This window comes from Neopelma chrysocephalum, unplaced genomic scaffold (assembly GCF_003984885.1).
Source record: "Neopelma chrysocephalum unplaced genomic scaffold, ASM398488v2 Primary Assembly neopelma1_96780, whole genome shotgun sequence".
Lineage (NCBI taxonomy): Eukaryota > Metazoa > Chordata > Aves > Passeriformes > Pipridae > Neopelma > Neopelma chrysocephalum.
The window spans coordinates 1,450,440-1,467,262 of NW_020925424.1; the positions used below are offsets into that span (position 1 = coordinate 1,450,440).

General features: G+C 41.4%; 1 protein-coding gene across 3 annotated transcripts; it reads right to left on the reverse strand.

Annotated features, from left to right (window-relative positions):
* Window positions 1–283: 283 nt before the first annotated feature.
* AGXT2 (alanine--glyoxylate aminotransferase 2) lies at window positions 284–14,826 on the reverse strand. 3 transcript variants are annotated; one of them, XM_027709471.1, is made up of 14 exons: window positions 14,768–14,826; window positions 13,165–13,250; window positions 12,561–12,745; window positions 12,146–12,269; window positions 11,190–11,284; window positions 9,961–10,054; window positions 8,870–8,963; window positions 7,771–7,871; window positions 6,646–6,738; window positions 5,793–5,925; window positions 4,668–4,756; window positions 3,027–3,176; window positions 2,579–2,677; window positions 284–1,098 (listed from the first exon to the last, which is right to left on the reverse strand). In XM_027709471.1, exons 1-14 carry the CDS (start codon window positions 14,796–14,798, stop codon window positions 988–990), a joined length of 1,485 nt encoding a protein of 494 aa, XP_027565272.1. In that variant the 5' UTR covers window positions 14,799–14,826; the 3' UTR covers window positions 284–987. The 3 variants fall into 3 exon arrangements, with proteins under 3 accessions (XP_027565272.1, XP_027565274.1, XP_027565273.1); XM_027709473.1 differs by lacking the exon at window positions 14,768–14,826 and adding an exon at window positions 14,516–14,629; XM_027709472.1 differs by lacking the exon at window positions 14,768–14,826 and adding an exon at window positions 14,131–14,272.
* Window positions 14,827–16,823: the final 1,997 nt, after the last annotated feature.

Consider the following 16,823-nt stretch of genomic DNA (forward strand, 5'->3'; position numbering starts at 1 on the left):
CCTGTAGAAGGAGATTCCCAGAGGCACTGATACTGTGTTACTTAAGTTCCTCTAAAGGGTCAGTTTATCACAATAAGCAGACTCCTCAAGAATACTCTTCCCCCTAAGTTGACATGGTACTTTATTGGGTCAAGGAATTATTCAAATGTTAAATTTTGAATTAAAGTGAAATTATAAATGCCTGACTATCCACAGTTCTTGCTGACTATCCACAACACCTGTGTGTTTTTTTTATTGGAAACTGAAGTAAGCAATAAACTAAAACATTAAAAACAGTGACTAAGTAAGAAAGAAAGAACATTTTATTTGACCAGCTAGAGTTTGCACCTTTGCTAAATGATTAATGGGTGCGCTGTGCAATCCCAAAAGCAGCAGGAGGAAAAGAAAAGCATATTTTGGAGAAGGTGATGACTGGATTCTAATCCCCATGATAAAAATAATTCCTGTAATTAGAAACATTTCAACTTCGTGCAAACTTTTAGTAATGCTCTAATTACAGTGTATCCTTGTAGTCAGGGTACAAGTCCAAAACTTCCAGTTACCTTTTGCTTAGGGTGATTCTCAGCCAGACGTTGTGCTTATGTAAGTGAAATCTGACAGACTGAGACTGCTGGAGACTGGAGTCACTGGAGGGACTCTTTCTGTCACTCTAAAATTACCAATTTTGATGTGACTTTCACAGATGAAAGAAGCATATATTTCTGTGTCTTCATCTGACACTCAGTTAATCCAGTCAGGATTTTTGGATAAGGCCAAAATAGGTGTGTAGCTAATATAAACCTCCACTGTAGAACTGAACTGTGCATTTACAAAACAGATTAGAGCATATTCTTTATAAAACACTGGATCTGTCAGAATGCTCTTGTGATACTGAACAAGTATTTAATCGTCAGACTATGATTTTCTTTTCCATTGTAGATTAGTTCCCAGTCTGGGTCGCAAGTATTGGGGGTTGTGTGTGCATCCCACCAAGGAAACAAATCAAGTCTATTTTGCAGCTGCTCTTTCCATGTGTCTCTGTAAAGCAGTACGGAATACTTCCACAGCAAAGTCGACATCCTTTTTAGTAATGCACATAGGAGGCTTAATTCTAAATGTCTGAGGAGAGAGAAAAAAAAGAAAAAGAAATCCTAAAAATGGTATGGGAAGAATACAGTTTCAAGCAGCCCATCTAGGTCAGCACTCCCCTTCTGCCCTAAAAAACTGTGGAAAAATAATACAGAAGAACAGCATAGCAGGGACTAAAGCTTATGATAAGTGCAATCTGAAGTGAGGCAATTTGGGACTTGACTGCATTTAATTGCATCTGACTCATGACTCTCCTCTTGATAACCTGACTGCCTCTACAAAAGACCTGAGTAGAGTAGGTCATGTCTGCAGCTCTGTTACTGCAGACAGAAATAGTGTAAAATCTCAGGTGGGTTTGTTTTAAGAAAGAACAGAGACAGATGTATTTTCCTTTCTGGCAGCTTTGCCGTAGGGAGAAGTGGTATCTGCTGAGAGTGCCAGCCTCTTGCATTGTGTCAGCTGATTTGGTGGCTTTTTTTAAAGGCTTTTAAGAGAATGCTTTATGAATGAATCACTAAATACCATCCTTTAGTTAGGGTGCTATAGCTGGAAGGCATGTTGATTAGGAAGGGATATATGTACAGCTTAACTTGGCAAGAACATAGGCTCTTAAATCCAAGTGTTTGATCTATGTTTCCAAGAGTATTTAACTTCCATAAGAATCTTTAACTTCCAGTTTAAATTTTTCTGTCAGCATATCACAGGACTTAATACAGCAAAAGTGGAATAATGGCCTTTCCTACCCACAGCCCTTACTGAAGCAAACACAGATGAACAGCCCTCTCATCAGACAGAATCAGACTTTACTACACCGAGCTGCAGCCTATTACCCATGTTCTGCTCTTGACTTGGGGAAGAACTGATGAGGAGACAGTTGCAGTGTCTAATTTATTTTAGCCACTCTCCATCTATCTCACAGGGAAGCTGCTTCCACTGTGTCAGAGGGTTGCACTGACCCAACCAGCCCTGAGGTACAGCATCCTCAACTGGTGTCCTGGGTACAGCATCCTCAACTGGTTGGGCTGATGACCATTCACATGCAATTCTCACTTCTGCTTTGCACTGCTGAACTTGCCATCAACAATTTTTTTTTTTTAAATTACAAATAGAATGTTACCAGCTCTCCAGACTGAAAGAACTAGCAAAACCAGCCTTATTTTGTACTGACAAGTTAGGTGATAACCTAAACTATAGCAAAGACTTAGCAGGCCTGCATATTGCTGAGTTTTTCTAATTTACATAGACTTTGGTACTGTAGTACCTTGATATTCTAGGGGAAATTGTCCTTCTAAAGGAGAACTCCAAGGCTTTGAGCTAGTCCAGCATACTTGAAAAGATTCAAAGAACTCCTGCCCAATTTAAAAATGCACAACATTAAATAGAGATACTTCCTAACAATATACTTTTTCTAGTTTATTTACTAAACTGAAGCTAATTTAACTTGCAGGAATCTCAGATGTAGTTCATGAGGACAGAAAATAAGCTGTATTTATAACCAGAGGTTCAATACCTGACTGTAGAGCCCTCCTCTGCCGATCAGAACCCCCATGTCTTTACAGTCCTCCCAGATCCGATCAACTTCTTCAGCTGGAAGAGGGCAGCGACTGTCCTAAGGAAAGCGAATATTAAACTTCACTTAGATATTCTAAATTAGTTCTATGGAAAAGATGTCTATTCAGGTCTCTTCAATAAATCCCACTTTCAACTCTAGCTGAAAATGTTAGCATAACTTATCTACTTTGATGAGTTTATGCAGTTAAGATACATGTCAGTGTTTACTCAAAGCTGTGAAATGGTGGAATGATGGAAGGTTCTGGCTCATTTTTAGTCAGAGCCATGTTTCCTCACTTCACTGGCTGCTTTTTCACAGAAAATATTCCTATAATTTCAACTGAAATAAAATGTGATAAAACTTCCAATAGCACTGTAAACTGAAAGGAATAAAGTAAGACACTAACCTTATCTGTCACCATTTCTACTCCAATCATAAGTCCCTTGCCACGAACATCTCCAACAATCTCGAATTTATCCCGTAGTTTAGCCAACTCCAGTAGCATGTATGTTCCCACATCCTCACTGTTCTTTTGTAGACCGTCTTCTTCAATAGCCTGGTTAAAATGATGTAACATGACAGTGTTGCAGGAAAAGCTTCCAATACATTTTGTTAATCTCCATTGAGCTTAACAACTGTATTTCTCTCACTTCCTTGTAGACTATGTTCCTTCACTACTGCAGTGCTTACAGTTTCCTTCTCTTACAAGCCCCTAATGGCATCAGAATACAATTGAACATAGTATTTTGATGTTTCTGTGGCATTTCTCACATTTAACTTGTTACTTATGTTTAATCCAGTAATTCTTGCTCACATGTACTCATAACTGGAAAATACCTGACCAGAAGGATTATTTTCAAAATCTCACCAAAATATTTTAATTCTTTCTCGGTATCATGAGAAGAATATACTAGACAATGCATATCTGTGTGTACTAGGCAGCCTTTTAGGAAACAACTTGAGTGTTTCAATTATATTCATCCACTCGTGCCTTTTAATCACAATCTTTTCTTTGTTCCTTACTTTGCCCTCATTAATCAAAGTTCCGATGTGCAGGCACGTGTTGGCACCAACACAGAAACTATTTATGAACATAATATCTGCATTAAGAAAAATCACATAAACACCCCCCCAAATATAATTGCAGAAGATAAAGCGGTTGTTTCTCCTTTTCGTCTTCTTTTTCTTTTCTTTCAACTCCATTTTATTCTTCCTGAGTTCAACAATCTCCATAGAATTATTTCAGAGCCAGGCTCCAAGTTATTTCAGAGTCAAAAGAATCTAAAATACTGATTCTTTCTTGTTTGTGAACTGTTTTTTCAAAATGTTTTTAGTTATATGATCATCCTTCTTATAAAATAGCTTAACCCTCCCCAAACACTCAGGAAAGTAACATGAGTAGAAAGTGTCACTGTAATCTGGAACTGTAATCAAGTGAAATTCAGGAATGAATGGTCTGTATATGATTAAGACAAATTAAACAGTGACCTACTACCCACTGACTGATTTTCTACTGGATAATAAATGAAATTTTTCTGTTGTCTTTTTCATGAGGGATTTTTTTTCCAGAAGGAATTCTGACCTTAAGTATTTTTAACTGTCTGACTATTAAGGTTTTTTAGGCATAAGGTAAAAGCTGTTCAGTTGAAACAATTTTGTTAAGCACGTGTGCCAGAAAATAGATCTGCTTTAGCTGAGGATTTGTGTACTCCTATGAAATAGTTAGCTGAGGTGTTTGAGAAAGTACTTTCTTACATTTTTATTAACGAAGTGAAGAACCTCAGGGAGATAAAGATGGTTCTGAAAACATAATTAGAGGGCTCCTATTCTTTCTAGAGATTTGAAAATTTTTGCAATTAAACTAATCAGAATTTTTACTATGCATAGAGCACATTGGCCATGCGTGGATAATACATGCCTATGTTTATACACTTTATACAGTTATTTAAAAAACTGCCCACATAGAACTTCACACACGTAAACATTTTCCATTTTTCAATACAAATGGAAGTGTGATGTATATAAATTTATATAATATTCTTCCTACATCAAGAACTGCAGCTCCAACTACGCAGGCCAAAGGGCTTCCTCCAAATGTATTAAAGTGAAGGTTTTGAGCCAAGGAATCTGCAATCTCTAGAAGAAAAAAGGACAACACTGATTACTCTTTCAGTTCATAGAATCATAGAATCATAGAATGGTTTGGGTTGGAAGGGACCTGAAACCCCCTTGCTCTGGGCAGTTACACCTTCCACTAGACCAGGTTGCTCAGAGCCCCATCCAGCCTGGCCTTCAGCACTTCAGGGATGGGGCATCCACAGCTTCTCTGGGCAACCTGTTCTTGTGCCTCACCACCCTCATAGTAAATAATTTTTTCTAATATCTAATCTAAACCTACTCTCTTTCAGTTTGAAGCCATTCCCCCTTGTCCTGTCATTACATACTCTTCTAAAAAGTCCCTTTACAGATTTCTTGCACCAGAAGGCTGCAACTAGGTCACCCCAAAGCCTTGTCTTCTCCAGGCTGAACAAACATAATCTCCCAGCCTTTCCTCACAGGAGAGGTGCTCTAGCCCTCTGGTCATCTTGCTGGCTTCCTCTGCCTTGTTCGGTAACTGTACTCACCTGCTTTAATTGTTAAGTTACATTTGCTGTGGTTCAACCCTGATTCTACTGGAGACAATGCAGTAAGATTTCCTGGAAGCAGTCTGTGCAAAATATGACTATTTCCAAAAACTATAGTGTCTAGCAAATGCCAAAACAAAACTTTTTTTAAAAAACATATGCTGTCATCTGACATCTACAAACTTTCTTCACTAGATTCAGCCATCCATTTGTATGAATCAAGCAGCTGGCTAACATGCAGTACATTGATTAGTAAAATGCTGAATTCTGTAAGGATTTCCAGGCTCTGTTACCAGCTCTATACATGACTCACAAGGTCATTCCTCCTTCAGTTTTACAAATAACCCCATTTAAATACAGCTTTGCACTAATATAGCACAACACTTGGTAAAACAAATGAGTAATGAGAATCCAATTCATTTGTCAAAAGATAGATTGAGACAAAGATTATTAATAAAACTCAGCTTTTTGAACTCACATCTCTCAGCAAGTAACTATTGTGCAGTATATTTTGTAATTACTCTATTTTAAATCGTAGCAGAACATACCTTTGGTTGTAACTACAGCTGCCATTGGGAAGCCATTACCAATTCCTTTTGCCAAAGTAACCATGTCAGGGACTACATCATGTGTTTGGAATCCCCAGAAATGGCTACCTGTCCGTCCAAATCCTGTCTGTACCTTTCAAAAGAAAAATTCAGAGAAAATCCCCATCACTTTCTCACACTTTACAATATATACTGATTTGCATTAAACTGCAACTACATCTGGAGTCAACTTATTCAGATGGCTCTGCACAAAATACTATTTATTGCAATTGGGTTTTTCTTTCACGTGATAACATGTCATCATGTCTTAGGCCTGGTGAGATGCACAAATAAGATGCAGATTCCATGTCAAGATGGTGAGGAAATGCAGATGCTTGTGACATTTAAAAGCAACTCCAAGACTGCTGATTTCTGCCACTGCAATGCTTGAGGTACATATCACAGTCACTTTGAAGAATTTAATACTATTTCAAAATAGTTTTAGCTAAGGAAATTCTATTTCTAAAATGTATTTGCAGAGGTACAACAACCAACTCTCTTCTATATTTTGTTACGTCAACAACACTCATAGGAGGAACGGATATTGTGACAAACGTCACATCACAACTAACACTTATTACCTGGATATTTGTGCAAATTTACTGCTCCCAAAAGGTAAGGACTGAAGTCTTGCTACAAACATTACCTTTGCCTAAAATCAGAACAAAGGCAGTAAAAATTGGCAGGCTCCTATACTTAGAAAAATGTACCATATTAAACTATGAAGTGCATAGCATTTAATTTGGATTTTTCTGTGACAACTTTCAGAGGTAGCCCAAATTCTAGAGCTCTTATGTAAAAAAACCCAACTCACTTCATCTGCGATACAAATGCCCCCTCTTTCCCGTATCAGTTGATAAGCTTCCTTTAAGAAATTTCTTGGGTACTGAACAGCTCCATTAACACCCTGGCAAGAGAGAAAGACAATGTCTCCAGGAACAAAAACGAAACAGGAATTCCACTTAAGAAAAAACCGTGGGAGCCCTCAGGTAATAGCAAGACTGTTGTCTCAAGCTTCTGGCTTCAGCAATGAAACTGCTTCAGAAAGCTTCTGCTCAGGTCATTCATTCCCATTCCACAGTGCTGTCTGCTGTTCCTTAGTTGTGCTGGTATAAATGTTTGTGAGGCCATACCACGAACTGGATCACTGTAAGGCCCAGTCTTACTGCCAAAACAAGGACCTTGAAAACCTAAACACAGAGAGACCTAGAAATTGTGTTCAGTGACAAAGTTGAACAGAGAATTCACATTCCTTCTTTGGTTAATTTGTTTAGAATATTGTTTCCTCGATTTCTTTTTACCTTGACAGTTTTCATTTGGATCAGAAATCCAATTCCATGCTATACCTGAACTGTAAAGCAAAACCAGAGAACTGCTTCAATTTTCTTTGGGGTCACAATTCTCACACTTTTTTTTCTTGCCTGAGATAAATTCTTCACTTTTCCTACTGAAGAATCACATATACAGCTATTCGGAACATAGGGTGAAACACTAAGAGAACGAATCCTACGGCCACCACTTGCTGGAAAGCTGTTAAAAATATAGTGGACGACATGATTGGGAAGATGTGGAAGGTGTTTCAGTTAAAGTTTACAGAAACAGTACAGAGAAAAGCAGTATGAAAATTGGAAGAAGGTATTAGAAACCAAACAATAGCATGCATCATACTCACTATTTAAATGCAGAAAAAATGCATATGTTTAATCATGATTGTGTGTAGCTTCATGAGCAAAATTCCAACTCCATTGAAATCAGTGACAAAAGCTGAAATTTTAAGGCAGTGCACCCAATCTTTCAAACATTTCAGGGGTTTAAGGCATTAAAAAAATTATAATAAAAATCAGCAAAAGTCTATGTTCAGGACGTAGCTGAAGAATATATGATTTGAATATTTCACATCATTCGTGCTATCACAACTGAGAAATGGCAAACTACCTACTTGAATTGGTTCAGCAATAAATCCAGCTACTGTCTTAGGCACTGAGGTGTTCAGAGTATCTTTGAACTGTTCAATGTACTGGTCTTTTGCATGACATACACCTGTTTACAGGGGAAACAGTTTAAAGAGAATTTATATAATATGATACAAAACTAGCTTCAAAATGTGAAATTACGCATCTAAGCGACAAGTATTTTCTGACTACACGGTAAATATCACCTCTCAAATACACTGTAAAAGGCTAAACACTAAAGGAGAGTGTCCCTTCTTTTCTTTTAAACCACGTATACTCTCAGGAATGCTGGTTCCAAAACAGCAAAGCAAAGCTGACAGACAGTAAGACTCGTTATACAGGTCAGTATCACCTCCAGCAGCAGAAAGTGTAAGCAGACATTTTCTCAGAGGTTAGTACACATCAGCATAAGACACAAAGAGTCCTTAGGTTAGTGCAGGTATGAGGATTCTGGAGAACACAGCTGCATATCAGTCAACACTGAAATAAAGAACAGAGTAATTAGTATAAGCAATACTCCCATTCACTAGGGAGGGCAGAACTAAAAAGAAAACATTCTGTTATGTATGCATGTGAAATAAAATACTAAAGAGAGCTTTCTGAAAAAGTGGATAAAAATTATTGTAATTGTTGTTCACAGCAGAGCAGTAGAGGAGCTTTCACATTGTGTTGTTTATGGGATGTTTTGCCCCATACAAGACTTTTGCCTGTCACTGGCTTCAGGTGTCCCCAGTATTTGCCTTATTCCAAAAGCTGGAAAGCTGTGAAAACTTCAGAAAACATCATCAACACTTCTGTTCTTCCAGATGTGTTAAACTGAGTTCCACAACTTCCAGAATTGATCATGACAAATACTGGAAACAAAGGCTGGGATTTCAAGAAGAAATCTGAGAATGAGGCATCACCTGCCTCAAATTTTTCTCATTGGGAAGCAGGGTCCTAAGATTCTCTCCAATATTTTCTTCGGTTGCCCTTGCAAATCCTAATCAGACATCTACCTTTCTTGAGGAGGTAACTAGAACCTATTTTCACAGCTCTCTAATATTCTCTAATCTAAAAGCCAAAAGCTTTTTGTCATTGACCAACCTCCAGGACAGCTGCATTTTCGAACTGTTTGCACTGGAGAATCTCTACAACAGCTGCCTCCCCATGGACCACGAAAAACGTCTGGCAACATTGTCTGTCAAGCATAAAAGAAATAGCTACAGCTTTGATGACACCTTTCTAAGAGGTCTTTTGATCTAATGACTAATGACAAAACAAAGAAGACTCGGGAATAACCCCAAACTTCCCCCTCACAAACTCGTAGAAAAAGGACAGTTTTGGAACAAACAAATTTAGACTATTCCAGCAACAGTCACTCAATTGATTTTTTTTCATTGTTTTGTTCTTTAACTTAGTCAGCCTAGCGGTTATCTAAGATTAATGCCAACATTTTAAGAGTTGCTGGCAGTATTTCGATAATCTGAAGTACGAAAAAAATCTGCAAAATAGAGGTAGGCAGGCAGACCTAGCAGAGTGAACTCCAGCTTTCTAATCCTTGCTGCTGATGAAATACCACATGACTTGAGGCAACTCACTGAGACAGGCTGGGAAGCTGCTATAAATGAGCCTTCCTATAGTCAGTGCTGTGGCTGAGCGCCAGTACAGACTGGAGTTGCAGTGCCAGCTTCTAGACACAAGGTTACTCCCATCCGCTCAGGGGTAAGGAGATAAAGCACTGCCATTTAACCTCAAAGGATCTGCTTAACAGATATGTCTCCTGTTTTGCTGAAATAGGGTTTCTTTTTATTACAAGGAAGGATCTGCTTCAGACCATCTGAAAGCAGCTTTGCACAGATCTGCCAAAACAAACTCGAGAAAAAGTGTTCTGAGCATTATTATCTTGCTCCTTACCTACACTTCCATTCAACCACCAAGCATGAAACTGCAAATCATGACCCCTCATGTTATGGCTGTACCAAATCTAAATTAGCCTAAGTAACTGCACAGAGAAGAAACGCGGACTCTGGTCCCTGTTGAGCTTACACAGCAGAAACAGCTACACTGCAGTTTAGTCAGTGACCATAAAGCACCTGAGGGCAGAAAACATACTAGTTGTTGGAATATTCAAATATACTGTTAGCTACCCAGATTATTTAAAATAAATAAATAAATAAAAAATAAATAAATCTCACTGTTGTACAGCCAAAGCCATTGGCAACACCATGCTTATAAGCACCAAGAGATGTCAAACCCAGTGTGTAAGGGCTGGCTCCGTGGTAGGCTCCTCTGTTCAAACAAAGCAGATGAACATTATTCATTTCCAAGAAGAGTCTGAAGCAATATTAGTTCTGAGAAGGCATGTTTCTGAGCTACAAATTATGGGCAAAAATGTGCATTGTTGCACTCAAAACAAGAAGATTCCTACTGCCATTTTTTGCTCTGGTTTTCGAAGATCGATGATTGCCCAACTGCGGTGGTTTCCTGCAATTTCAAATGTTAAAATTGTGAGGTTATGTTTGCAAGAAGAGAACAATTACTGGAACCAATAGCAATTCAGATAGTGTCTCAGCAAGTTCTGCTGTAGCACCTGAGCCCTGCAGAGCAAACATCTCTGTCCTTTTAATCTTGGAAACCGCTGCTCTCTCCAACAGATGTTGCCAACCATTAAACTGCATGGTGGTTTGCTGTTAGTTTTATACACAAATCAAAAGTTCATTAATGAGAATATACAAGCAAGGGGGGTACCCAATGTTAACAAACACAATAATAGAAAAATACAGCTCTTCATAACACAGCCTTCTATTTTAATATTTGAGGCTCCCTGGGATACACAGCAAAGAGAACTGCTTACACTGGTGCTTACATTGTACTGGTGCTCTACCCTGCACCACTTCTGTCATTAAGCCAGAAGAGCTGTTTGTGTACCTGTGCAGTTAACTATTGTTCATGGCTCTGGCAGAAAAACAGGGCAACAAAACAAACAAACCAAAAAAATCCTTTCACCACTTAAGCTTTCAGCCAGAGCAGTTCCCTGATGAGGTTCACTACTCCGCTGTTCCAGAGGTACCTTTGCACCCCCACAAAAGGGCACTGCAGAAGTGAAACGAAGTGAGTGGCAATTGCTGAATCTCACTCTGGGCCTGAACAAAGGTCCACCAAAGCACACCTTGGACACAGAGACCTGACCAGTTTCAAAGTAACATAAGCAAAAATTGTGGGTTGTGTTTTTATTGCAAACTAGTCTTAACATACTGTATCAAAACTTCAACTCCCCTTCAACTCCTCTTTGTCAGATAAAATAATTTTATAGCATTCTTTTCTGCAGACCTGGAGTTAAAGAGTTCCCTATTATTTCCTGATTTAGGCACATAGAGACTGATCACACACACAAAGGAGTTTTGCAGAGATCTATCAGCATTACCTGAAAGAGATGATGTCGAAGTTACGGGTGTGCAGCCTTGCCATGAACATGGCTAAATCATTGGCCTCCGACCCGCTGTTGGTCAGGTAAACCACCTGTGGGAGGTTGCTTAGGATCAGTACAGCACACAACCCTTTTGGGCATCAGATCATGTCACTTTGTAACATGATGAGCTAAAACCTATCACTGCCACAGGGGGTGACTTCACATAAACTTACTGTTGTCCTTACACTGTAGATGAGAAGTAAGATCAAACTGATGTGCTCGGGAAGAATACAGAAAAATCTGAGAGAGTTTCAGTATACAGATTTTCCTAAGACAGAATACTGGTGGGTTTCACTTTATAAGTTTTCCTAAGACGGAATACTGAGGGAAAGAAACTAATGCCTTTGGTCCAACTGAACATGATGATTTTATTTTACTTTTTTTTACTCTCCTTCAATCTTTAAAACTGCAATAGCTTCATACTCTTTTGCTAGTCCAGTTTCATTTTATCACCAGTTTATTTTACCCGAAAACAAAAATTATTTTTCTTACTGTTTCTCTGCATATGAAATGTGGCATTTTTGTGATTTGTTTATTTATTTAAATGTCAGTAAATACTGTAAAATACTTTTCATTGTGAAATTTCATGAGATTAAGCAAATAAGGCTGGCTGCATATAAGAATAGTTAACATCTTCTTAGTTTCTTCTGTAATTTTTAAGCTGGCAATGCCCCTTCACAATGATGAATGGAGGGAGAAAACAAACAGACTGGGAGCTTGGGATATTATGCTTGTCTACATTTAGGTCTAAAGAAAAGGTCTTAAGGGTCATCATGCTCTTTATCTGACAGTCTGTAGTCCCCATAAAGGTTTTCTCTCTACAGTTATCATGGCTCTCACTTATTTAAGAAATATTTCACATAAACAGACACCCTCTTCACCAGCCCCTTCTCCTGTCAGAAGCAAAGTACCTTCAGTGGATCTGGAAGAAGGGAAGTCAGCTTTTCAGCATACTCGTGGATTGACGGGTGCATGTAGATATTAGTGGTGTGCCACAGGCGAGCAAGCTGTTTCTGGGTAGCCATAGTTACCTTCCTGCATGCAGCACAAGACAAAGGAATTCAATTCCTCACACATTCCACACTCATACATGCACACACCTATGTGTTATTAATTCTGCAAATGCTGCACCATTTGCCAGATGGATGAACAAGCAGACCAAACAAATGAATTCTTCAAAACACAGCAGAATTCAAAACTTAATGTAAGTGATACATGAAATTCAGTAATGTTCTGGTTTTAGGCTCACAGATTAATGAGGAACAAAACCCACATGGGTATCTCTTCCTGTATTTTATACTATAAATCAAAATGCAACATACTTACGGGTGACAGTGACCAACACTGACAGTGACAATTCCAGCAAAGAGATCAAGATATCTTCGTCCTTCATAATCAAACAACCATTGCATATGCCCTTGATGCAGCAACAATGGCTTCTTGTAATACATTCGCAGTGAAGGAGCAATATTTTGTTCACGAATCTTCTGCATACGTTCATACGGATAGGACTGAGTGGAATAGAAAAGTCAGTACCTGTTCATGCTTTCTAAAGATCCAGACCAATGGAATTGTAGTGGAACACATAGATTACAGCTCTCTAGAGCTGTTGTTCACAGAACTAAGATTTTAACAAATTCTGTCACACAGAAGGTTCTACAAACCTCTGAAACTCAGCTTTTGAAGGAAGATTGGTGTTCTGCATATTACTTAGAGGTTTTCAAATGAACAATGTAGAATTACAGAGTTGTCACACAGGTACATCTACAGGTTACAACCAGCTTATATCCTGGTTGCAACAGTTCAGTTTCACTCAAAGAAGCAAATTTTATAATCATATTTAATGCATTGACTTTTATAGCAGATGAGCCTATCACTCAAACCTAGCAATGGGCTTTTATTTTAACTTAGTGCAGTATACATGACTTACTTTGTATTTTTCAGGTACAAAATCACAAGGAGGCATTTTTGCATGTATGGAGACAGAGCTTTTCCATTTCTGCTGCCTGAAGGCAACTACAAAATAGTAAGAGAATTATCAAACACTTAGCAAAGTGCACATCTGAAAGAGTTTCTCAATGAGCTTGTTCAGAGAACACACAGACTACAGCAAAAGCAAGTTTTGGAGGGTTTTTTTGTCCAAGAAATTTTCTTTGGGGAAAAATAAGTAGCATCTTTGTAAGGGCAAAATATATGTAAATTTAAAAAAAAAAGGTCATTTTTTCCTAATCCACTAAAATTCAGTTTTCAGTTTCACATGGACTTTTACTTTGACAGAAAAAGACTTAAAAAATGTTTCTAATACAAATTCTTATCCGGAAGCAGTGAGAACAAGCATTCTCTGCAAGGACATGAGGCAGGAGCCCAGGGTGGCTGCACCACAGGCAGTGCCCTCAGGGAGCAGGGCACAGGCCCAACAGATCTGAACAAGGTTAGCGAAGCAGGGTTCACAGAGAACGCCCCACATAAGCAGAGATGAATTAGGTCCAGAGTCCACTCAGGGCACCCAGTCAGGAGCAGCAGTAGATGAGGCCAGAGACAGGGCTGTCAACAAGGCTACACCATAAGTCCAAGGTCCATCCAGGAGACAACAACAAGAGCTGGACTGGTGGCAAGGCTATGCTCATGGCACAGCTGAAGCAGGGGTCTGAAAGTGCAGAGCCGAGCTGAAACAGGGCTCCCGGGCAGTGAGTACAGGCAGAGGCCCTGGGTGAGGCTGATCAGGGCAGCCCAGGTGTGCTTAGAGCCCTGACAACTCCCACTGCCATCTTCCATTCTCTCTACAGAATCCTGGGAGCATCACACTGTCCTACCTCTCATTTAATTGCAAGTGTAATTTAGCAGGTATCACAAAGAGATACCTGATTGCCCAGAGGAGTTCTGGAGTTCCACTCACGAGGGATATTTAAGAACTGTCTCAAGAACCAGTGCAATCCTGTGCCTTGTGCTCAGGGACGACCCTGCTTGAGCAGGGATGTTGGACCAGGTGACCCACTGGTGGTCCCTTGCAACCTGACACATTCTGTGATTATGTGATTCTGTGAAGAGTTATTTAAAAGTCTCTTTCTGCACCCCGAACACTATCTGCTCAGAGCTACACATTTGTTTCTAAAAGCTTAAGGTTTTAAAAAATTTCTAAACCACATTAAATTTAAACGACTAAAGAATAAAATTTCCTGAAATAAATTGCATACACTGTCAATCCCCTTACCACCACTTAGAGCGCTAATGAATTAATCATCAGCAAGAGTCCAATCTCAAAAAATTACTTGAAATCCCACCCGTTAGGGAAGTTCTGCCCTTGGAATTCTTGGAAGGGATCTGCAGCAACACCGAAAGGGCTTCCCCCCGCCCGCTTCCACGTCCAGGCAGGGTGTCTGTCCCACCGAACCCAAACCCGCACGGCGCGGGGTCCCGGATCGCGAGCAGACCCGCCGCATCGCGCCCCCACCGCGACCCTCGGCCCCCCAAGGCCCCGCTTAGGGAGGGCTCGGGCAGCCGTGTCCCCCCATCCCGCCCAGCCGGTCCCTCACCGCTGCCCAGCGTCCCTGGCCGCCGCGCCATGTCCGCCCTCAGCGAGCCGCGGCACCGCCCCCACACGTGCCCGGGAGCGCCGCGGACGCACCGCGCTGGGCCCCGGTGTCACCCTGTGCTGTGCCCTGGTGTCACCCTGTGCTGTGCCCCGGTGTCACCCTGTGCTGTGCCCCGGTGTCACCCTGTGCTGTGCCCTGGTGTCATCCTGTGTTGTGCCCCTGGTGTCATCCCATGCTGTGCCCCGGTGTCATCCCGTGCTGTGCCCCTGGTGTCATACCGCGCTGGGCCCCGGTGTCATACCGCGCTGTCCCCTGGTGTCACCCTGTGCTGTCCCCTGCTGTCATCCTGTGCTGTGCCCCGGTGTCATCCTGTGTTGTGTTTCGGTGTCATCCCGTGTTGTCCCCTGGTGTTATTCTCTGCTGTCCCCCAGTGTCATCCCATGGTGTCCCCTGGTGTCATCCTGTGGTGTCCCTTGGTGTCATCCCATGCTATGCCCTGGTGTCATCCTGCGCTGTCCCCCTGGTGTCACCCTGTACTGTCCTCTAGTGTCATCTTGTACTCTCCCGCTGGTGTCATTCCATGCTGTCCCACTGGTGTCATTCCATGCTGTATCACTGGTGGCACCCCGTGCTGTCCCCCTGGTGTGATCACATGCTGTGTCCCCCGTGTCATCCCGTGCTCTCCCATCATCCTAAGCTGTTTTCTGGCATGCAACTCTGACTTCTGGCTGAAGCCCAATCCCTTCAGAGGGACCTCAACAGGTTGGAGAGATGGGCAGAGAGGAACAGTTTGAAGTTCGACAAGAGCAAATGCTGGATCCTGAGGAGGAATAATCCTGAGCACCATAGGCTGGGGGCCAACCTGCTGGAAAGCAGCTCTATGGAGGAGCTGTGGATCTTGGTGGACAACAAGCTGTCCCTGAGCCAGCAGCGTGCCCTTGTGGCCAAGAAGGCCAATGGAATCCTGGGGTGCATTAGGAAGAGCATTGCCAGCTGGTCGAGGGAGGTGATCCTGCCCCTGTGCTCAGCCCTGGAGAGGCCACATCTGGAGTGCTGTGTCCAGTTCTGGGCTCCTCAGTACAAGAGAGACATGGAGGTCCTGGAGCAGGTCCAGCAGAGAGCTACAAAGATCATTAAGGGACTGAAGCATCTCTCTTGTGAAGAAAGGCTGAGGGAACTGGGCCTGTTTAGCCTTAAGAAGAGACAACTGAGAGGGAACCTACCTCACCGATGTCTAACAGTATCTAAAGGGAGGGTGTCAGGAGGACAGAGCCAGGCTCTGGTCAGTGATGCCAAGAGATAGAAAAAGAGACAGTGGGCAGAAACTGATGCACAGGAAGTTCCCCCTGAATATGAGGAAGAACTTCTTTACTGTGTGGGTAACTGTGCACTGGAACAGGTTGCCCAGAGGGAAGACTCTGGGAGTCTCCCACACTGGCAATATTCAAGGACCATGTGGACACAATCCTGTGCAATGTGCTCCCTGCTTGAGCAGGAAAGTTGGACCAGATAATCTACTGTGGTCCCTTCCAACCTGACCCATTCTGTGATTCTGTTATGTCAAATACAGGCAGGTGGATGAGGAGAAACTGAGAGACATTGTGAGAGGGTCACTGCTGACCCATTTCTTAATTTTTTTGGTTCTGCTTCATGGGCAAAGAGATCTAACACAATCTCCTACAAGGATGGGAGAAATGGGAAGCTCTACTGCCTTCCTTCATTACCTTCCTGTAATGGAGGTGGTTTAATCCCAGCCATCAACCCAGCCCTATGCAGCCACTCACTCGCTTCCCTACCAGCGGGACTGGACAGAGAATCGGAAGGGTAAAAGCTAGAAAACTCATGGGTTGAGATAAAGAAAGGCCACAGACACAAGGAAAGCAAACCAAGGAATTAATTCACTGCTTCTCATGGGCAGGCATGTATTCAGCCATCTTCAGGAGAGCAAGGCCCCATCACATATAATGGTTACTTGGGAAGACAAATTCCTTTGCTCCAAATGTCCCCTCTTTACTCAGTATTTTATATACTGAGCATGATATCATATGGTATGGAA

Bases quoted from the DNA above. Each gene is read 5' to 3' on its own strand.
- AGXT2 (XM_027709471.1), bottom strand. From the start codon at position 14,798: ATGGCGCGGCGGCCAGGGACGCTGGGCAGCG. The intron at 13,251-14,767 runs GTGAGGGACCGG...ACTATTTTGTAG, and splicing joins GCCAGGGACGCTGGGCAGCG to TTGCCTTCAGGCAGCAGAAA. The intron at 6,739-7,770 runs GTAGGTAGTTTG...CTCTCTTGCCAG, and splicing joins TTATTGCTGAACCAATTCAA to GGTGTTAATGGAGCTGTTCA.